The sequence below is a fragment of the Chrysemys picta genome, chromosome 11 (genome assembly GCF_011386835.1).
Source record: "Chrysemys picta bellii isolate R12L10 chromosome 11, ASM1138683v2, whole genome shotgun sequence".
Classification (NCBI taxonomy): Eukaryota; Metazoa; Chordata; order Testudines; family Emydidae; genus Chrysemys; species Chrysemys picta.
Window position 1 is genome coordinate 45,972,882 of NC_088801.1, and position 23,163 is coordinate 45,996,044.

Consider the following 23,163-nt stretch of genomic DNA (forward strand, 5'->3'; position numbering starts at 1 on the left):
TATTGCTGAAACCTGGTGGAATATGCATGACAGCAATGTTAAAAATCAACAGTTATAACCTATTTAGGAAAGATCAAGAGGCACATTAAGTAAAAAATGCCATAACCTGTTTGAATCATTGACTGCTCATAAAAAATTGTCTTGAATGCTTATGGATCAAGGTCCTAATAGATAAAGCACAAAATGGGGTACTAGCTGGTGTCTTCCACAGACTATCAAATCACACCAGGGAACTCCTCAAGCACCTATCTATAAAATGTGTAGGAAAAAGGCTGAGAGATCATGGCAGACTTCAATCTGGATGATATAGGCAGGATATCTCATGCTGCCAGTACAAAAACACTCTGAATGCTTTATTATAGATGACAACTTCCTAAATCAAAAGTGTTGCATCCAACATACAGTAAACTAAGCCTTGATGAATAAATCGTATTGGTAGCCAATTCACATTTGTAATGTGCAAACAGAATAAAGTATAAATCGGTAATAAGTGTTCTTGGCGCTTTTAAATGAGCCAATTTCAGAAAGCTGAAAACAATTATGAGACAAATTGGTTGTGAGAAAATGTAAACAGAAAAATGTGAATAATGATTGGAAGTTGTTTAAGAACATTTTCCTAGATGCCCTAAAACCAACAAACAAGGAAGAAGGTAGCCCAGTTAAAAAACAAAACAAAACAAACCTCGCCATTATAAAAAGATTATATAAATAAAACAAGAAGGAAGGTGAAGATGACTAATGAACATAAATCAGAAGCTAGTAACTGCAGAAAATTTATAAGGGCTGCAAAAGACCACAACTCAGGGTGGATAAAAAAAAAAAAATCAATGATTTTAAATAAATAAATAAAATTGGATTTTTTTGATAAAATGCTTTTTTGGGGGGGGGGAAAAAACCTATCTAAAGATAGTTTTAATTAAGATACATTATAGCTCAAAGATATCTCATCATGGAATAGGGATTATACATTCTAATTCTATAGTATGAGACAAAATATTCATGTAATGTCTAAGAAAAGTTTTGTAAATGAGTTCCAGTAGTTCATGGATTAGGGACCCAATCTTATAGGCTTCCAGGGGCTTCTGTATAGATTATTTAGGTTAATCTTTCTATCTACCCAATGGGACTCAGTGCTCTGTCTAGAAGACACCATCAGAGATGCTTAGTTTTGCAGTTCTCAAACTGTGGATTTGTGTCTCCAGAGATAACATGCTTGTTAACAGCAAAAACGTTTTAAATAAATATAGAGGTGAGAAATAACAGACCTCAACCCTATTGTCCCTCTGCAAATTTTTGTACACAGAGTCAAACACCTCCCCCTTCTCTAAAAGTGCAAAGTTTCAAAAAATTCAATGAATAGAAGATTGTTAGGGGTGGAATAGATCTGGACAAAGAGAAGTCTGGAGATAAATGGGAGAAGGGAAGGACAGGCAGTAGAAACAAAAGTGAAACTGCTTGAGCAGCATATTCCAGAAGTCTTGAGGTCTTTCTGAGTGTAGTCTTCATTGATCGGAGATCTACCATACCATTCTCTCACTAGAAGGGAAAACCTATAATGGCAGCAGGCCATAAGAGAGACCCATTTTGGGAATATTTTAATGAAGTTCCTCTACCTGGGGGTAAGACAGGCATGCATGCACAAAGCAAACAGTGCAACTAAGAAATGTAAGGCCTGGTTGCCCAAATGAAACAACATCATGAGAAGTGTTCCTTCTCAGGAGGAATCTGCATTGAAGAGGATGAAAGAAACATGTCTGAACATGCAGGATCTTCAGGTTGGTAAACTTTTTTATTTCCTACTTCTTTCTTAAAGACTGCCTGTCTACCTTCTGAAATATTCTTGAATTCTCATGTTTGAGCAAAAAAATATAGTTGTTACTCTATTGTACTATAATTTTAGATGCAGTTGTGATAAAAATAAATGAATAACTGAAATAGGCAGATCTTCCTTTTACAATTTCACCTTTAAAGTAGTACGGAGTGTCAGTGAATGCAATGAGTAATACTAAATGAGCAATATGGTAATAATAATTAAATAACTGCATTGACTTATTTTGTTTAGGAGAATCCATCCTCAAAATACAGGATTCTGAAGACTATACACCTTCAAGATCACCATAATTTTCTATAATTTAGAATTATCTGCCACAGTATATCACCTATAGCAAAAAGAAAAGAAAAAAATCTCCATCATACAGAAACAACCATAGATAAGTTTCTGATAAGAACCAGCAGATTACAAAAAGAGGTAGTTGATGAAAAAATTGCCTGTTTGTTTATGCAACAAACTCTCCTTTCCATATGATTGAGAACTCACACTTCATTAATATGGTTCAGTCATTAAGAACAGGATACAGTCCACCCAACAGAGCAGATGTCACAGGAAAATTGCTGGATAAAGAGTATGAAAGAGAAATTGAGCAGTGTGCAAAAGGTCTAGAGGGTAAAATTGTTAACCTGAGTCTTGATGGGTGGAGCAATGTCCACAATGATCCTGTTGTATGTGCTTGTGTGACAACAGAAAAAGGGAATGTCTTCCTTACCGAAACAACTGATACATCAGGAAATGCACACATAGCAGAATACTTACAAGAAGTAACAATAAAAGCTATAACAGTGAAAAATAATTAATACGTCTAGTATGCAGCTCTTCCTCAGCCTCTCCTTGTAAGTCACTTGCTCCAGCCCCCTGATCATTTTCGTTGCAGTCCACTGGACTCTCTCCAATTTGTCCACATCCCTTCTGTAGAGGGGGACCAAAACTGGATGCAATACTCCAGATGTGGCCTCACCAGTGCCGAATAGAGGGGAATACTCACTTCCCTCGATCTGTTGGCAATGCTCCTACTAATGCAAACCAATATTCCATTAACCTTCTTGGCAACAAGGACACACTGCTGACTCATATCCAGCTTCTCATCCACTGTAATCCTCAGGTCCTTTTCTGCAGAACTGCTGCTTAGCCAGTCAGTCTCCAGCCTGTAGCGGTGCATGGGATTCTTCTGTCCTAATTGCAGGACTCTGCACTTGTCCTTCTTGAACCTCAGATTTCTTTTGGTCCAATCATCCAATTTATCTAGGTCACTCTGGACCCTATCCCTACCCTCCAGCATATTTACCTCTCCCCCCAGCTTAGGGTCATCCGTGAACTTGCTGAGAGTGCAATCTATCCTATCATCCAGATCATTAAAGATGTTGAACAGAACCGGCCCCAGGGACACTCCACTTGACACCGGCTGCCAACTAGACATCAAGCCGTTGATCACTACTCATTGAGCCTGACAATCTAGCCAGCTTTCTACTCCTTATAGTTCATTCATCTAATCCATACTTTTTTAACTTGCTGGCAAGAATACTGTGGGAGACTGTATCAAATGCTTTGCTAAAGTCAAGATGTATCACATCCGCTGCTTTCCCCATATCCACAGAGCCAGTTATCTCATCATGGAAGACAATCAGGTTGATCAGGCATGACTTGCACTTGGTGAATCCATGTTGACTTTTCCTGATCACCTTCCTCTCCTCCAAGTACTTCCGGAACAACCACTTTGCAGCAACTGCTCTGAAAAAAGTGGGAGGAACCAAGCTAACTCTCCTACAAGACATGCAATGGAACTCAGTAGTGGACTGTTTTGAGCACTATATCAAGAATTGGCCTAATCCGTTGACAGTTTGTGAACAAACTCATGAAAAAATAGATGGCACGGTCACAGCCAAAGTTCTCAACATTGGGCTTAAAAGAAATGTTGAATACATGCTGAGTACCCTGAAGCCTATTTCTGTAGCCTTGAACAAAATGCAGGGAAATAGCTGTTTTATTGCTGATGCTGTTGAAATCTGGAAGGAACGGAGTGAGATCTTAAAAGAGAAATATGCAATGACAGAGTTAAATTACAAGCATTAAAAAAAAAAAAACGAATGGGATGAGCACCATCTCCAGCTCATTTTCTTGCAAATATTCTCGGTACCAGAATCAAACCTTTGCTGCTGAAGAAGACGACTTGACTATGATATGGACATCCAGCAACCATTCCTCAATAATACCAACTGTAATAAACTTCAGAACTAAGGGTGAACCATTCAAGAAATATAGGTTTGCTGATGATGTTTTAAAGAAAGTCACACCAGTGAACTGGTGGAAGTCACTTAAGCACTTGGATTCAGAGACTGTTGAAGTGATAATCTCACTTAACAGCAGTAGCTTCTTCTGCCAGTGTAGAAAGAATATTTTCTTCCTTTGGACTAATTCATTCCAAATTGAGAATTCATTTGAGACCTGAAAAACCTGTTGAACTGGAGATATTTATGAAGTCACTGGGAGGTGAACTATCTGCTTCAATTACCTTTGGTAAATGAAATAGCCAAACAATCATTCATTTTCTGATATAGCTGTAAAACTAATCTGAAAAGTTTTCAAAAAAATGTATAGTGTGTACCTTCTAAAAATGAAACCTACATCTATCTGAGTTGTGAAGAATATGTACAAGGTTATAACCACCAACAAGAATGCACTTTTATGTAGAAAAGTATGACTAAATCAAGTCTTCCTGACTAGTGATTTAAATCAAATCCACCCTGCCACAACTAGAAATCTATTGCCAGCAGAATCAAGGACAATAAGGAGTTTTTATAAGATATTAAGATAAAAAATCCTAACAATGTTAATGGTCTATTACTAGATGGAAAATGTAGAATTGTCAATAATAATGCAGAAAAGGCAGACATGTTCAACAAATACAGGAGAGTCTCATCTTACGTGGGGGTTCTGTTCCACGGTTAGCGAAAACTGCGTATAATCAAAATTACATTGAGTTCAATGGCGGGCGGAATTGCCTGCACTACAGGTACAGTATTAAAATTGTTATTTTTCTCTTTTTTTTGTTTTGTGTTTTTGGTTTTGCCGACTGCGTAAAGCTGAAATCGCACATGTTAATTGTGCGTAAGATGCGACAGACCTGTACTGCTGTTCTGTATGGGGAAAAACAGAGGATGACGTCATATGATATGATGAAACACTTTCCATTCCAATAGTAACACAGGAGGATGTTAAACAGCAGCAACTGATGTTGGACATTTTAAAAATCAGCAGGTCCAGCTAACTTGCATCTAAGGATTTTTAAAAAGAGATGGCAGATGAGTTTGCTAGACCATTAATGTTGATTTTCAGTTGATTTCTTGGAACACTGGGAAAATTCCAAAAGAAAGCTAGTTTGTGCCAATTGTGTCAATTCTTTAAAAGGGTAAATGGGATAACCCAGGTAATTATAGGCCTTTAATCCTGACATCAACTCCGGTCAAAGTAATGAAACAGCCATTACAGTTGGACTTTTGTAAAGCAATTGACTTGTTACCGGACACCATTTTGATTAAAAAACTAGAATCTAAAATGAACATGACATACACTAAATGTATTAAAAAAGTCACTGACAAGTCTCAAAATGTAATTGTAAACAGGGAATCATCATCATCCAGCAGGCATGTTTCTAGTGGGGTCTTACGGGTATTGGTTTTTGGCCCTTCATAGGGCTGCAACTGTATTAACTCATCTGGGAACTAGCCAGCAACAATTCACAGAGTGCAGGTCATGATTCCTTCCTGAATCACTTCCACCTGGTGGAGGGCTGCTGTCAGCCCCAAAGCCCTCCACGGATAGTCCCCAGCCCATTGCTGGGACCCCACCACCCTTTCCTCGTATGAGGGTTAAGGGGCTCGGGAAAGGGATTCAGCTCCTTGCTGTAACAGACATTAGGGGAGGCTGTTTCAGCTTCTTTAGGGGATGCCTTAACTCCCCCACCCCATCAACTCCCTTCCAAAGGAGGGGGAACTATTAAAGAAGCCACTACAATTTTTCCTGACAGCCCAAAGACCCCCCAGCTTGAGGTTGAGGGGGTTGCCTTTTGTCTCCTCCAGAGGAAGGGTTGGGCAATTGCTGTTTTTCTGAAGTTGGAACAGAGAAAGAGACCTCACTCTGAACTATACAACAAAAGACCACTACATTTTTCATTAGTTCTATTATTGAAGAGTGGACTTAAACTTCTAGCTATTACAAGCACAAAAGTCACTTTAAAAAGATGGAATAGAATCTGGCTCTGCCATGGAGTTTCCTCTATATGTTCAAAAGGGTAGGATGTGTTTTTTACATAAGTTTTTAAAAGCAAATTATCCTGAGACATCCTATCTACTCATGCAAACAATTTTCTACAAAAGTTGCAATAATATAGTAAATAAAACCTATCACAGAAAGCAAAAAATGTAATACACAAGCTTGTTTTCCCGCAAGTTCATTTAAAAAAAATTCATTATGTATATTTTTTCCATTTCTGCTACATCACAATTAATATAAATGAAAAAAAAAACCCTACAATAACCCTATTTTAAATACAATAAAGATATGTCACTAAGTCTTTTTTCCATAGAACTCTATGCATTCCTTTTAATGTTTTTATAACTAACGGTATATGTTTATATTTTTAAAAGTTCACATTCAGGTACAATATTGCAAAACAGCATTATATTAAGTCATACATATTTACTGCTGATACCTTTAACTTTGTCATTTGTATGGCAAATTTTTGTTTTTCTAAGAATCAGTCTGTACTCTATAAAGATTTGTTTCCAGGATACATGCAATTGTGCTGAGCATAACATCTGTTGCTTTGCATTTCCAGAGCTTTACAAAACCTAGCTAAGCACGCTTTCCTACACTCACTTGAGTATATGAACTGACAGAAGAGATATATGGTCATAGTTCAAATAAACTAACAGTGACAACTAATTTCATACTGAAAGCCATTTAAGTAACTAGCTATTTATGTAACCTAAATAGACAAAAGCCAGGAAAATCAGAGTCAGGGATCAAATTCTGTTTATAAACTGCATTATTTGTTTAGGAATTGCAACACACACACACACGATTTCCATGTGATAAACTGCAGAACCATGTGGCAAGTATATTTATATGCACCTTTTTCTACCTCACCCAAGAAGGTATTCTTACACTCTAAACTCAAACAGCTTCAAAAAGTGGGACTGAATAATTAAATATATCTTGCTGATGAGTTTTTTGTTTATATATATATATATATATATATATAAAAAAAATAGAACACTGCCATAGAATTGGTTCAAATGTGGAATATCTCCCCATTCCCCCAAAAGTTATCCCCATCCCAAGTCCACTCATCAGCAAGATTCAATCCTACACCAGTTCTGAGGTCTTTTATATTATATATATATATATATATACACACACACACACACACACACTCTCAATTTATATTGTGTTACTTCGTGATCTTGCAGGGCTAGAAACAAGACCTTTGTACTACTGGAAAGAGGTTATTCTCAATTTTCCAAAGGGACCTAGCACTCACTCCTAGTTTAGGAAGTCCCATGAGAGCCTTTGAAATTGTGACCTGTTTTGAGTATATAAAAGTTATTTTAGGATGGCTTTAATGGTTTTTATGACTCATTCTGAGCACTGTAACAATTCGGTTCATAGGACTCAATCCTGCAAGGTATTGAACATTCTGGCCTTGATCCAAAGCATTAAAATTAGCAAAGCTCTGAAGCATGTGTGGCTCAAGTGTTCTGCACCATACAGTATCAAACCCAAAGTAACTAACACACTAGGCTTCATAAGCAACTGTATATAAAAAAGTCCAAATAATTTAAAAAAAAATCTTTAAACAGTTGTAAAGCACTATTAAATAGGTGGCATATGCAGAATATATCATGTTGCGGGGTTGCAAAAGGGTTATGAATACTCACTCAATTGGGAAGATATATGTAACTCATGTCTTTGCCACTCGTGAATAACACGTCCCTCCCAAAACTCATATTGAAAAAACAATGTCACCCTACCACATTGTGTTCTCCTTCTGTTTCAATATTAGAGTACATATATATTACAGACAGATGTATGGGAGAACACAGGTGCTAAAGTCAGAACTGCCTGCATTCCACATTTGAATGCAATTTATATCAAGGCCAGCATCACATGACCAGGATGTGAGCAGTCATGCCTAATGGTTGGAATAGGAGTCATGCCTAATGGTCAGAGCAGGAGTTAGTAGCCAGAAATTGAAGCCCAGACTTAGAGCCAGAGTGAGGCATCATAGCCCAGGGTCAGAACCAGAGTCTGGGTATGTCTACACAGCAAAGAAAAACAGACACCTGGCCTGTGCCAGCCAACTTCGGCTCTCTGGGCTCAGGCTGCGGGATTGTTTCATTGTTGTGTAGACTTCTGCACTCAGGCTGAAGCCCAAGCTCTGGGACCCTCCCAACTTGGTTACCTGGCGTGAGGAAAGACAGGTACAGGAGAGATCACAGCTGTGAGTGACAATTTGAGCAGCCACTGAACTGCTGCTGCTGCGCTTAAGAGCTGCTCTGTTGACTCCTCCAACCAATCAGACAGTGTAGCGGATCAGGCAGTCTCCTATAAGCCAGCTGTGCTTGTTATGTTGCCCAGAGACTGGCTCTGCTGTAGGCCCTGCATCCAGAAAACTCAAGAATGAGTTAAAGTGTGATTGGTATAATACTATCCCCTTTCACCAGGCTCTCTACTTTAGCTATTACAGAATTTCATTCTGTGGTGGTATTGGAGTCAGCGAGCCTGCTTGTTCTTGGGGATGTCAATATTCTCTTAGAGGAGTGCTCTTGTGAGACTATTGTAGATGGGGATATATACAAGCCCAAGGACACTGATGAGACTCACGTGGCTGCAATGCATACATCTTTCAGTCTATTCTGAAAGATAGATCATTTTATGAGAAAAACAGTGGCTAGTTGTTCAAGTGATGGTTCAGAAAGAAATGCAGAAATAGGATGACAAATGTATGATTTAACATCATTTGATTCAAAACCATGCAGTGTGTTCTGATGTTCTGGCTGCCAATAATATGCCTACGAAGTTCCAACTTCATGACTTGAAGACTTTGGAGAAAAAAAGTCAGGACTTGTCTACTCAAATTGGCGATAGCAACACAAACACCCATAAAGCATTGTACTGTATCTGGTATCTTGTCAAATCATAGAACAGTGTAAAGTTCATATCAAGGCAGAAATCTTATTCTTCCATGAGCTACAAGCAAAGTATAGGGCCTAAATACTACTGTTTCATATCATACCAGAGCCATAGCTGATGTCAGTGAGTAACTGCTTTCAATAGTCAGGAAGACAGACTGCTTACTAATTTAGCTTCATGAGTTAACTGATATATTGAATGCTGTATAACTTCCAGTTTTATGGGATGTTTCTCTGGTTGACTGAAGATTTGCTATTTTATAACACTGTGCCAGAAACACAGAGTTATTATTTTCAGTCATTGCAGGGAACAGTCAAAGTTTTCCATATTCACTGGAAGCAGTGCATTTCAATCTGCTATTTTGAATTAGCAGAATACAATATAAAGATTTAGCAAAGAAATTTTAAATGTTTGAAATTTGAAAACCATATAACAGCATTTTAGATGTTACATAAGAACATGCTCTACTAATGTGACATCACTGCTGAAAAGTATTAAACTGGGAGAAAAAAAAATCAGTAGTTTCCTTTTGACTTGATAAACGTCTACATAATGCAAAACACCTTTATTGTGAACATGCTAGTTCACAATATTTACCACTGAATAAAGCTATAGAAATACCAGCAGATACAACAGAGATAGGCTAAATATCTTTTCAATGCATTAAACAGGGCTATATTAGACCCCAGTCCTGCAAAGACTTACGTGCGCATTTAATTCTACATGCAGACAGTAGTCCTATTGAAAACAATGGGACTACAGGCTGTGTCTAAAAAAATAAAATATGCTCAAGTCTTTGCAGGATGGAGAGCTTATTCATTTCAACTGAAACATTAAATGGTTTTCAATTCAAACATGTTATCAACAAATCCACGTTTCCTCTCTTTCGGTTGTATGTAGTAAAAATTCCTTGTTCTTTGGGAAAAACTCAAACTTGTAGAGAGGGCCTGAGAAAGTCCCTTTGCACTGCTGAAAGTCCAAGTTTGGCTGAACATTTGTCATGTATGTCAGAGAGGGAGCCCCACTCAAGTTTTACATACAGAGAAACATTTAGAGCAGCCAAGAGAAGAGGCCACAGGATCCACCACATATAGCTAAAGGCCCTGTAACCAATCCGAAAATTGGGAGTATGGATATTGCTGCCTCCAGCTCTCCTACACGTTATCCATGTAAATCCCAATTATTCAGGCAGTATGCGGATGAAAGAAATACCATCCTAAGAGAAACATTAGGGCAGAAGTTCTCATCCTGAAGGATCTCAACCATCCTACCATTCTTTATGGTTAGATGGGAGAGGGTCCCAAAACCATTAAGAAAGGGGTTCCAAAACTTTCTCTTGTAACATAATGTCACAGTATGAAAAAGGCTGAGAACCACTGTATTAGGGGATGTAAATACACTACCTGACTAGTAAAGATAGAGATACCAATCAAAAGACAGTGTTTTATTCACTTATTTTAAATAACGGAGCTGCACTGCAAAATACAGCGATCCTGAGAGAATTTTTTTAAAGTTTCATTTATAATCCACTTCACAATTGCACTCACAGTCATGATATGCCAGAACACAATTAACTCAGAACTTTGACAGTTAATATCTGTGGAACAGAAATCAATTTAGAAAGGACCCCATAATGAAATTCTGTAAGAGTCCCACCGACAATTGACAAAAAGGTTAAATTCTAAAAGGAAACAGCAGATACCACTACAAAACTAACAGATGTTCTTTGGGGTCATCTGCACAAAAACATAGGCATATGTGAAAGAAATCTGACACTCTCATGAAATCAGTTGGTGTCTAAAATAATAGCAGCTCCTTATGGCAATATGGTAATATATGTATCAAATACTCAACACATTATGTTGCAACAGTATGTGCAGACACCCAAAAAAAAAACACCACCACACATAAGTAGTAGAAATGGGGCCCAGTATATTAAGAGAGAAAAATACAAGTTGTATGATCCATCAAGGTTAAAATACAGCTTAAAAAGAACACAAGAATGCCTATTATTCAGAGTTCACAGAATTTTCAGATATTTATTTTTGTTTGTAAATACTTCTGGTGTGGATAAAAATATTTTTAAGGACTGTGGTTAATAAAAATAAAGTCTGTCTTCCAAAAGACAAAAAGTTGCAATCACTACAATTTACATGAATGAAACAGCAAGCAAACCAGATTTCTTCTATGTATATTGATTACTTCTCTTGTTTTCTAGTGCAAACATACTTAGATATTATTTCCTGTTTTGTAATGCACATAGTTAACAAATAAAACATGCCTATATTGACAGGAAGATTAACTTAAGGGTGAACACAATGAACCCAAAAGCAGATGCACCGTTTCCCAATCATTCTTTTTACTACTGTTTTGTATAGTACACTCAAACGACTCCATCTGAATATTTATAATGTGAATTCACCAAATGAAAAAAAAAATGCAGATTGGTCAGTAGAGAAGATTTTTGGAGGTATTTGGAGGGGGAAAAAATAGAGTTAAAAAAGAAAATACACAAAAACACATACTCAGCAGTTTTTCCATTTTACATGTGGGGAACAGACTTATCACTACAGAAGTAAGTTTGAAAATATTACAACTCACATCAGTAACCTGGTCAGAATGAAAGTGACAGTAAAAGTTAAAGTGTAGGCACACAGAAGGGACAGGGCTTCAATAAGCCTAAGAACTAAAATCCCTAACACAGAATGATATGGCCATTCAGAAATATTTGGAAATAGCTAAGAAACAAATCCATTCATGTGAATCTGACTGGCTTCATTATTAGAGTTACCAATGACCTAAATTTAAAGCTTCTATGATGGAATCAGGAACAGAACCTATTTGTTAGCTATAAGACTTTAAGCAAAACACTGTTGAACTCAATGAAGATGTAATGAATATAATAGAGGGTAAATTTTGGCCCACAGGTTTTTTTAAATAATGAAAATAATGAAAGAAAGATTGATTAGCATGTCAGAATGATTCTCCTCCAAATTTAATAGATAAATGCATTAGTTTGCTGCAATTGAAGTGAAACTAACCCCTCCACTCCCAACAAACTTCTTTTTCCTTAACTTATCTACCTCCCAAGATCAGGAGATTCCATGGGACTGAACTCCCTTACCTGTTCCACCAAGGAAAGCAAATTCTCCACTCCTAAGGAAATAATGAGTTGGAAACTCTGATGAGTCCCAGAAACAAATCAGTGCATGCGATGATCTCACCACAGTGCAGAGCACCTTGGTTCTGATTCTTGGCATGGCAGAGTGGAAAAATCAGAATGAGAGGACTAAGCTCCAACTATCTGAAGATGTCGGCCTTGGTAGCACAATACAGAGGGGAAAATATTTGGAAAAAAAGAGCAAAGCTTTCTCACTTATAAGTAAAGTAGTAACTTGTACTGCAACATTTGAGTTTATCTATGCACACTGGTATTGCCTATGTCTTTGATCCTATGCTATTCCGGTAAGGGCCACAGTTCAACATAGGGTACATCTATACTTACCGCCGGGTCCGGCGGTAAGCAATCGATCTTCTGGGATCGATTTATTGCGTCTTGTCTAGACGCGATAAATCGATCCCGGAAGTGCTCGCCGTCGACGCCGGTACTCCTGCTCCGCGATAGGAGTACGTGGAGTCGACGGGGGAGCCTGCCTGCCGCGTGTGGACCCACGGTAAGTTCAAACTAAGATACTTCGACTTCAGCTACATTATTCACGTAGCTGAAGTCGAAGTATCTTAGTTCAAAGTGGGGGGTTAGTGTGGACCAGCCCCAAGAGAGAATCAGAGGGTGAAATCCTGGCCGTACTGAAGTTAATGGCAAAATTGTGACTTATTTCAGTGGGGACAGGATTTCACCCAGGATTTCTTCAAACAGTTTTGAAATGCTGATAAACATATTTTGACGAACAATGAAGTGCCAAAACACACTCTGTACAAAGCAAAGTTATCAAAGCAAAGTTATCCAACAATGAACTCACATACTGGCTCTCGAAATACTCATTACTGATATTCTCCACCCCTTATATGCACACACAAAAACTTGCAAAGGAAGTACCAGTGGCAAGTCATGACTTCAATTAGTGTTACAACGAGAGTATCTTTCCATTTACAGTGCTTACAGATAGTTAAGTCTAATAATTTAGGGTTACCATACGTCCGGATTTTCCCGGACATGTCCGGCTTTTTGGGCCTCAAATCCCTGTCCGGGGGGAAATCCCAAAAAGCCGAACATGTCCGGGAAAATCGGGACATGCGGGGCCGGAGGTGCTGGGCCGGGGGCCGGCGGTGCCGGGCCGGCACCCCAGGGCCCAAGCCGAGCCAGGCTGGAGACGCCGGGGGGGCCAGACTGGGCCGCGCCTCCTCCCCCCACCCAGCTTACCTGCTGCCTGCTTCAGGCTTCCCGCGAATCAAATGTTCGCGGGAAGCAGGAGAGGGGGCGGAGTTGAGGCGGGGACTGTGGGGAAAGGGTGGAGTTGGGGCGGGGGCGTGGACCGGGCTGGGGGCGGGGCCGGGGCCCCGTGGAGTGTCCTCTTTTTGGACACTCAAAATATGGTAACCCTAAATAATTCCTTAGTGCAGAAAAAAAACAAACACTCAATTTAAGATTTGTCCAAGATTTAAATTTCACAAAAACAAAGAGGAGACATTTGGAGTGGGGACGAGTTTTAAACCTAAGTCCAATAGAACTATTTCTATGTTTTGAAAAAAAAACAATAAATAAGTTCCTTTGCATTGTTTGAAATCCAAATATTACGAAGGCACTACTGTTTGAAATCCAAATAGCACTAGGACCCCAACCTTGCATACCCTTATCACATGCTTAATTTAAAACTTAAAGCACTTAAATTTAAAGCATGAATATTCCCAACTGACTAACTTAAGCATATGTATGTTTGCAGGACCAGGGTCTAATACAGAAATTTGTATTTATATTTTTTTTCACTTTTCTCTCTCTCGCCTGTATGCAGAAAATTGTAATGCATGCACAAACTAGACACAAGCACCAGCATGCAAAGTTTATTAATTCTACTCAATTTCTGCTCCCACACTTAAGAGAATCAAAGAAGTAATGCCTGAAAGTGGCAAAAGATAAAAGATGATAATTTGTCTTAAAATTTATCAGCACATTCCATCTTATAAAAATAAATCTCACAAGTTAATGTTCCTGTGCAGAAAGAAGCAGATGAATATTTATACATTATTAAACAAAAAGGATATATAGAGGACATACTACTAATATAAAATCCTGTTTTGTTTCTCTCAGGAAATAGCTGAGTCTTAAAAGTTTAGAATGTGTGAAAGTGCTAAAGATATTCAGATAATTTTTAAAATGAAAATTAAACCATGTAATACAAAGCTGACTTTGTCAGATGTATCTAGTATTACTCATTTTTATGTCCACCATTTGAATATATTACCACATTTGTATTTGGACACCAGATAACCCATTAGTTCAAATATTAAAGAAAATGTTCTCTGTATATCAGCAGCCAAATCAAAAGCTTCTAATTTGATCAACTAATAACTTCAATAATTCACATTTTGTAAAGGGCCATTTTTGGTGTTATTCCGGTTTCCATTATTCTTGACTACCTGATAGACTGACAGATGTCTTACCTTAATATCCTGAACAGACTACTGGTATCTATTTCACCCACATCTGTTCCTAAATAGCTTTGGCAGCAGACTACTATGTACTTGGAATTAATTCTAAGTCATTTATTACTAAGGACTTACTCTTTTGTTGTTGTTTTGATATTTCATTTTTTCCTATTATGCTTTTAAAAACATTCTTTTACCGTTTAAAACTTTCTACAAAAACATTGTTCAGTATTATAGAAAAGATTTGCTTTGAGCTCTCCGGGTATCTTAGTTATATGCTAACATAAATTATGTGATTTGTGTCTAGTGACTTATGCAAAAGCATGCTTTATCTTGGAGTCCCAGAACCCAACCCATGCTAGCAACCACCCAGTTCTGATACTTGAAGAGTGCTTCCACACATTTTTAGATGTGTCCAGAGGTCTTCAAGAATGAAGAAATATGCCAAAATTATCTTTAGTTATCAGAAGTACCCACATCTACAGATACTGAAAGTTTTAGACCCAGGGCCAATTTTAAATCAGTTGGCAACGTCTGTCCATTTCCTAGGTGACAAGCATCTGCATCATAAATCAATACCAAAATTGCCACAAATTGAAATTCTTGTTGGTAGTCTCAAGAAAGACGCTCAAGAATGAAAGAGGACTTTATTCTCTGTCATTTTCAACCACATTAAGCCTTCCCAGGATAGGGAAAAGATATATTGGGAGAACAGCCCGGGGAAGCTTGCAATTCCTTGTGCTGTAGCTATTCTAATATGCAAGTGACTCCCATTTCCAGTGCTGTTAATCCAGTATCTTTCATAAATATTTAATTTCACTTTAGCTGTTCATTACTTTTTTCCCAACAAAACCTATTATAAATCTTTAAAGTTTTCAAATAACCACACACAACTAATTTTTAAATCTATTCTTCAATTAGTTTTCTTTTCTATGATTTTGAACTGCTGCTCAGGTGTGAGCAGCTATACTATCTCAGGTTACATATTGATCAGCATTAGAAAAAACGTTTTTTTCCCCTTTCTTCATCAATTATTTTCCCTGACTTGGTAACACCAGTACTGACAAATAGGCAAGCCCTCCTTTTCTCTCAGTCAGGAAAGTAACAACCAACCTGGGCAGGGCACCTCATTCTACTTCCTCCACCAACAGAATTTCCAGAGCTGGGGAAAAATTATGGTTAGCCCACACTATCCTGATTAGTCACTTTGTCAGAGCCCAATTTTCCACTGCAACATCCTGAGAGGATGTCCATACTGATGCTGCTACATCCTTAAGAACAACTTACAAGGTAAGAAATCTGATTCTGTTATGCCTATCAGTATGGAAAAATAGGTCTGACTAGCAGTAACCAAGGAGACAGAGTAACTATGGAGAAGCTAAGAAAGGCTAGGCTAAAGTGACAGGAGAGAAGAAGCCAAGATGGCCAGAGAAAACCCCATCCTCCAGATATTCCTAAACCTCCAACTGCCAGAAGCTGAGACTGTACAAGGCAGGTCACGGATCACTTGAAATTGCCCTTTAGCATCTGGCACTGGCCACTGTCAGGAGACAGGATACTGGGCTATCTGGACCATTGGTCTGACCCAACATGGCCATTATTATGGTCTCAGAAACCGACCAATGGAAGCCCACTGAGGAGAACTGACCACTTCCTGAGGACAGCAGCCCCAGGGCTAACATAGAAGGCTCCCTTCACTTCAGGAAAGGAAGACTACGTTTTCAATGGATGTCCAGGAAATGCCATTGGGCCTCTTATCTGGTCTTGTGTTTATGATAGAAGTTGGTCAGTAAGATTTCCTAGCTAAGGTGGAAGGCTGGGACCACATCGGGGAGAAAACTGGAACATACTTTGAGAACTACTTTATCATAAGTCATCATAAGTCAGAACTGTAAGTCCTTTGACTCTCTGGGCTGAGGTGACTGATAGCAGAAAAACGGCTTTCCTCAAATGAATGTAGAGTGGCAAGATGAGTTCAAACACAGAGGATACTTAGCAGTAAGTTTAGGCTCCAAGGGGAAATGGGTAACTTAACAGGTGGCCTAAAGTAAGATCAACCAACCCTATAGTTAAATGAAGTGCACATTGGTTACTAACCTTTTGTAACTGTTATTTGGCAAGATGTGTTACACATGTCCATTGCACTCTTGGTGTGCGTGCGCCCCATGCAGAATTGCTAGAAATTTTCCCCTCAGTGGTACCCATCAAGGAGGCTCCAGAGCCCTCTGCTGCTGCGTGCAGGGCTGGCTCTAGGCACCAGGCACCCAAGCACATGCTTGGGGCGGCACCTGGTAAGGGGCGGCGGGGGGAGCGCGGCGCGGCATTCCGCGGCGGGGGGCGCTCCGGCGGCGTGGCGCTGGGGGGGGCGGGCTCCGGTTGCGCGGGGCTGGGCGAGGGGGCGGCGCGGGTGCGGCGCTAGAAGGGGGTTCCGGCGGCACTCGGCAGGGGGCGGACTCCGGCAGCATGGGGCTCGGGGGCAGCGCGGGGCTCGGCACTCGGGGGGGTGGGGTGCGGCACAGGCGCGGCGCTGGAGGGGAGTTCCGGCGGCGCTTGGCAGGGGGAGGGGGCGGGCTCCGGCGGCGGGGGGCATTGCGGGGCTCGGCGGGGGTTCCGGCGGTGCTCGGCGCGGGGGGGGCCCCTCCGGTGCGCGGCGCTCGGCGGGGGGGGGGGCGGCGCAGCGCTCGGTTGGGGGGGCGGCGCGGCCCGGCGCTCGGCGGGGGGCGGCGCTTTTTTTTGCTGCTTGGGGCAGCAAAAAAGCTAGAGCCGGCCCTGGCTGCGTGCCACCGAGTGTAGGGTGACCAGAGAGCAAGTGTGAAAAATCAGGATGGGGGTGGGGAGTAATAGGAGCCTATATAAGAAAAAGACCCAAAAATCAGGACTGTCCCTATAAAATCGGGACATCTGGTCACCCTAACTGAGTGCCAGTACAAAAGGCCCAGCTGCCCCCAAGTTCCCTCAGTCCCTTCTTGACAGACAACTCTGGCATAGGATGGCAAGTCATGAAATGGACATGTGCAACACATATCAAACAGCAGCAGTTACAAAAGGTTAGTAACCATTTTTTCTTCTTTGAGTGATTGCACATGTGCACTCCACTCTTGGTGACTTACAAGCTGTAATGTAGGAGGAGGGATTGAGTTAATGTACACACAGACTGCTAAATTTGGATGAGTTGTACTCCATTTTCTCTGGAGTACTCAGCAGAAGCATAATGGGATGAGAAGGTATTAACTGAAGACCAGGTTGCCACTTTCCAAATGTCCTGGATAAGGACTTGCATAAGGAACACCACTGAAGCCGCTTGTGATCCTGTGGAACATGGTGGCAGTTTGCCCAATGGGGAAATGCCTGCCAGATCATAAACACATGCAGAAAGTTATCCAAGACAAAATTATTTGTGAACAGATCATGAGACCTTTCATTCTGTCTGCTATGGCCACGAACAGTTGGGTTAACAAATGAAACTAGTCCTGTCTATGTAGAACACCAACTCTCTTCTAATGTGTATAGTTTGCAGATGTTACTCCTCTTTATTGGCATGTGGTTTGGGGTAAAACATAGGTAAATAAATTAACTGTTTAATATGACAGTTAGATACCACTTTAGAGAGAAATCTCAGATGAGACCGCAAGTACACCTTATCCTTAAAAAAAAGTGTGTATAAGGTGGTTCAGATGTCAGAGCATGCAGTTCAGCCACTCTTCTGGCTGAAGCACTAGCTACTAGAAAAGCCACCTTCAGAGGTAGGTGCAGTAAGGACCAAACAATAGCCCTTGAGCTTCAACAAAATTAGATTCAAGTGCCAGGGTAATAGGTTCCCTTATTTGAAGGTAAAATCTCTCCAGTCCTTCACGTCATTAGAAAATATAGAACTGTTATCAACATGCAGATGGAAAGCTGATTCTGCTGCCAACTAGACCTTGACAGACCTGTTTTAGGTGCAAGAGATTATCCAGTATATCCTGGATAGAGAACTGCATTGGTGAGACCCCGAAGTGACACGACCAGATAGGAAAACACCTCTATTTTGACATGTAAAAAGCTCTGATACATTTAACAATTTAACAATGCACGGAAAACTTGCTCTGAGCAAGACTCCTCCCTACAATTTAGCCATAGAGCCTACAAGCTGCTAAATGAAGGGCCCGTAGGTTTGGATGGAGCAGTCAACCATGATCTTAAGAGATCAAGTCTAGGGGCAATGGGAGTGAAATTGTAGCTGCCAATGACAGATCCAATAAAGGGGAAGCCACACTGGGGCTATTAATATGACTTAGGACTGGTCCTGTTTGATCTTTAGCAGCACTCTGTGTAGGAGTAGGATTGGGGAAAAACTGTAGTACAGCTTGTTTGTCCAGGGCAGCAGGAAAGTATCTGTGATGGAACCGGGACTGTGGCCTTGTAGGGAGCAAAACAGTTGGCATTTCCTGACAGCCTTCTTTGCAAATAGGTCTATCTGGGGAGTCCCCCACTGTTGGAAATTCATCTGGCAACATCCGGGTGGAGAGACCACTCATGGTGGCTTGGAAATTATCTGCTTAGGTGGTCCACTGGCTCATTCTGCACCCTTGTACGGTAAGAGGCTTTGAGACTCACACTGCAAGTTCAGTCAAAGTTCCATAGGTGAATTGCTTCCTGACAAAGCAGGAAAGAGTGAGCTCCCCATTGCCTGTTGAGGTAAAACAAACATCTCCACAGTGTTGTCTGTAAGAACAAACAGGCTTTTTCCCTGGACACAAAATAGGAAGGCCTGACAGGTGAGGCAGACAGCCCTTAGCTCTCTGACATTGATATGAAGATAGGAGATCCTTGAGGACCACAAACCTTAAGTTCAGAGGGGACTCAGATGAGCTCCCCATCACAGGGCAGATGTGTTCATCACCAGTGTCATCAAAGGCTGACAGCGGACAAAGGGAACTCCCACACAAACACTAAGGGGGTCTGTCCACCAATCTAGTGAAGTTAGTACTCACAAGGGCACCATGTTCAGATGGTGATGATTTGGTGAATAAACAGAGGCCAGACAACTTTGAAGAGTCCTGAGATGCAGCCTGGCATATTGGACTACATATGTGCACAGACATATGCCCCGGGAGTCTCATATAGTTTTGAGCTGTTGTGATTGGAGGAACCCTGAGAAACAGGATTATTTGGTGGCATACCAGGTCTCAAAGTTTTTTTACAGCTGAACACAAAATTCCTTTGGTATAGCTTTTGGGTATGCATGAGTCGGCTATGCCACAGCAATAATCTGATCATAGTAACATGGATTTTATGCCATTTCTCTCATACAATAAGCACCTCTCTGCATTTATTAAACATACCATTTGCTTTCTGCTAGAGAGCCAGCTCTAAAAGAGAAGTACAGTAGAGTCCCACTGTGGACACCCTGGAGAAGATGTGAGCAAAGATTATGATTTAGCAATTGCTGAAAAAGCCAGGTTGCTGGATAGACAAATATGTATCTGTAACTCTGAATTAAGAGCATGCAGATATTTGAAAATTTTCCCTTTGTAAAATCTTTTGTAAAACAGATCTTGTTCTACTCAAGTCCTTTTCAACAACTTTGCTCACTGAAGACTGTTTTATCGGGACAACTTTCTGGAGCTTAATTTCTTTTGCTGTGGCCTTAAAAATTTCACCATAATAAATATCAAGAAGTTTGACACAAAACCCTGAGATAAAGACGCTGAGCTAAATCCAGTTTGCTTTACTCACAGTAGAAATAAGAAGAACTACTCAGCTGAGTAAGTGGAGCAGGATTTGATCCACAAGCCTCACCCTAAAACTTAGAGACAGCTCACAATAAATTTCTATATAGCATATATACAGCTGTCATTTAGATTAAAATGCAAAAAACTGACGCTGCAGAATCAATAAAAATCCTATTTCTATTCTACCTATAGCTAAAAGCTGTAAGACACTATTTCATGTTTCCATAGTGTTTATATACTAGAATAATAAAGAAAGACTGCCCAGGGATACTTTGTTTTAGGTTTGAGATCTTGATAACCTTATTTAATTAAATTCTTCACTTTTATTGCTGGCACAGATTTAAAGTGGAGAGAGATGCCAGTAATTATCTCTTTTAACTAATTTACTGTAATCCTGTTTTAAGTAAACTTTCAATTTCCATAAACTGATTTGTAAGACGGAACCACAGAAAAAGCCCTCTTCTACTAGAAATTCAGCAGTTTTGTTCTGAAAATTTCATCTGAGGCTAACTGTCCCCCTTCCATAGGTAAAATTTGTGGTCTGGCAGAAAAGGAAATAGCCACAGGAGCATAAAGTGATACTGGTCCAAAAAACTGAACACAAAGATTTGGCCCTCTCCAGGAGGAGCAAGTGGCACTTTAGCGATGATTTAGTTATTATAGTAACTTGATATGTATGTCGCCAACATACTCTGGCAACTACCTCCTCCCCCTGCTGCTCTCTGCCCTGTGGCTGCCCAGCCCCTTGCAGGCATCCCTGCCTGAACTAGCCTCTATCAATTTAGCAAGTGTTCAAAACAAGACCAACTAAAGTGGCAAAACAGTGGCGATGCACAGTCCCCCGTGCGCCAGCAGGGTGGGTGGCGCCAGGTTGGGACGGTGCTTGGGGCTGGAGCGTCTCCGCTAACAAGTTGGAGACTTAGCAGTCACTTTTGATTGGAGGGGGGGAATATGCCAGCCCCAAACCGCCTTCCCCTTGACAGGCACATTGAAGGCTGCTGGGGATGCACCGAAGCAGCGGGGTCCGCCCCCGCTTCCCCACTCTCCCCCCAGCCAGCTCCCCTCACTCACCCCCGCGGCTCTCGGGCTGGATGGGGCTCCACCGGAGCTGCCTGGCGCTGAGCACCACGTCGCAGCTCCTCTTCCCGATCTGGAAAATGCCCCTGAGGAGCGGCTCCTCCTCGCCCCCGGCCGCCTCCCCGCCGCGCGGGGGGTCTCTGGCCAGGGGGGCCGCCCCCCGCCTCTCCTCTTCCTCCCACCGCTGCGCCATCGAGGAGGAGGAGGACGAAGAGGAGGTGGCGGTGGCGGCAATCCCCTGCCCAGCCGAATCTTCCACCCCGCTCCCCGGCGGCGAAGGCTCCTCCACAAGCTCTGGCCAAGCTTCTCTCCTGGGGCGGGGGAAGGGGATCTCGGCCCCCAGCATGGCGGCGCCACCCTCCAAGCCAAGTTGAAGCGAGAGACTCTCCGCGTCCCGGCGGCTGCCAAGGCAGCGGCTCCTCTCCCCCTCCCATCCCGCGAGAGGGTGCGAGCCGCGGGTGGAGGGAGTCGGGCGGGTGCGCGCTCACACGCAGGCGCGCGCCCTCCAGCCGTGCCCGTGAACGGCCGTCCGTAGGGTCGCGCGCGGAACGCCGGGTGGAGCCCTTAGGGATCGTTCCTCAGCTGGGTCCCTGTTGCGCGGCCTTTAGCACAGACCCGCCTCCTTAAAGGAGGAAAGGGCTGGAGCCCGCCCGCACTGACCGCTCCTGACGGCGTGGTGCACAGGTCGCTTGGCCGTAGCGTATGCGAAGCCTGAGGTGTCTTTAATAGGATTAGGCCTTTGCTGTGAGCTTGCCCAGGCTGTTTGGAGAGGCTGGATCCCACCACGCAGAAGTCAGTGGGAGCAGGATCATCCCCTGAGCCTCAGCCCCTCGCACCTCTGTTACAAGTGTTGCTAATGTTCGCTATTTTACCTCTACGTTGAGGTTTCACTCAACTTACTAAAATCACTAGGAATGGCATGTTATCACTTAGAGGTGCTGTAATATGGTAACACCCTGTTACACAGAAAGATCTGATCATTATGGTCGCGTGTATAATGCCTCTCTAACAAAAGCTAGGGGTTGGAGTGACTGTTTTGTTTGGTAGTTACATGGCAGGGAATTTGTAAACTTGTTTTTCCTAAATAAATAAATAGCAAACAGCTCTCCGATTTTTTTTCCTCAAGCAAAGTACTCTCAGATTTTTTTCTCAAGCCTGGCAATATGTGTGGTTTCTATTAAAGACTCGTCTTTACTTTTACCTTATTGCACCATTAAAGGACACGCAAACAATTTGCCATTCCTTGATATTCAGAAGTCTCATGTTTAAGACATACATTTATACTTATTATAATTGTTTGCAGATTGTGCTTTATAGCAATAATCGTCTCTCGCTGTCTATGGTATTTGTAAGGTGTCGGTCACCTCCGTATCTAAGTGAGAAACAACAGCAATTATGAAGCAAACAAAATTTCCTCAAAAGGGGGAGGAGTGGTTCACTTTTCTCTCCCCAATTTTCCAGAGATAATAAAGATGTTTTTAATGGGGGAACTTGTTGAGGAAAATAAGCAATAAAAGATATTGCAAGCCATGAGCTATGAATGGTGTGAATTAAGATTCAAAATTAAATGTAAAAATGTCTGTCATTTTAGAATCTAAGGCTTGGTCTACACTAACCCCCTAATTCGAACTAAGGTACGGAACTTCACCTACGTGAATAACGTAGCTGAAGTTCGAAGTACCTTAGTTCGAACTTACCTTGGTCCACACTCGGCCGGCAGGCTCCCCTGTCGACTCCGCGGTA

At 41.4% G+C, this 23,163-nt stretch overlaps 1 protein-coding gene across 4 annotated transcripts in view; it reads right to left on the minus strand.

The window, feature by feature from the left end:
• CERKL (ceramide kinase like) overlaps positions 1–21,903 on the minus strand; it is a 99,885-nt gene extending 77,982 nt beyond the window's left edge. For all 4 annotated transcript variants that reach the window (XM_008178307.4, XM_008178305.4, XM_008178304.4 and 1 more), the window contains exon 1: positions 21,415–21,903. In XM_008178307.4, coding sequence (XP_008176529.2) covers positions 21,415–21,766 — 352 coding nt within the window. In that variant the 5' untranslated portion in view covers positions 21,767–21,903. The remainder of the gene's footprint in view (positions 1–21,414) is intronic.
• Between the last annotated feature and the right edge of the window lie 1,260 nt (positions 21,904–23,163).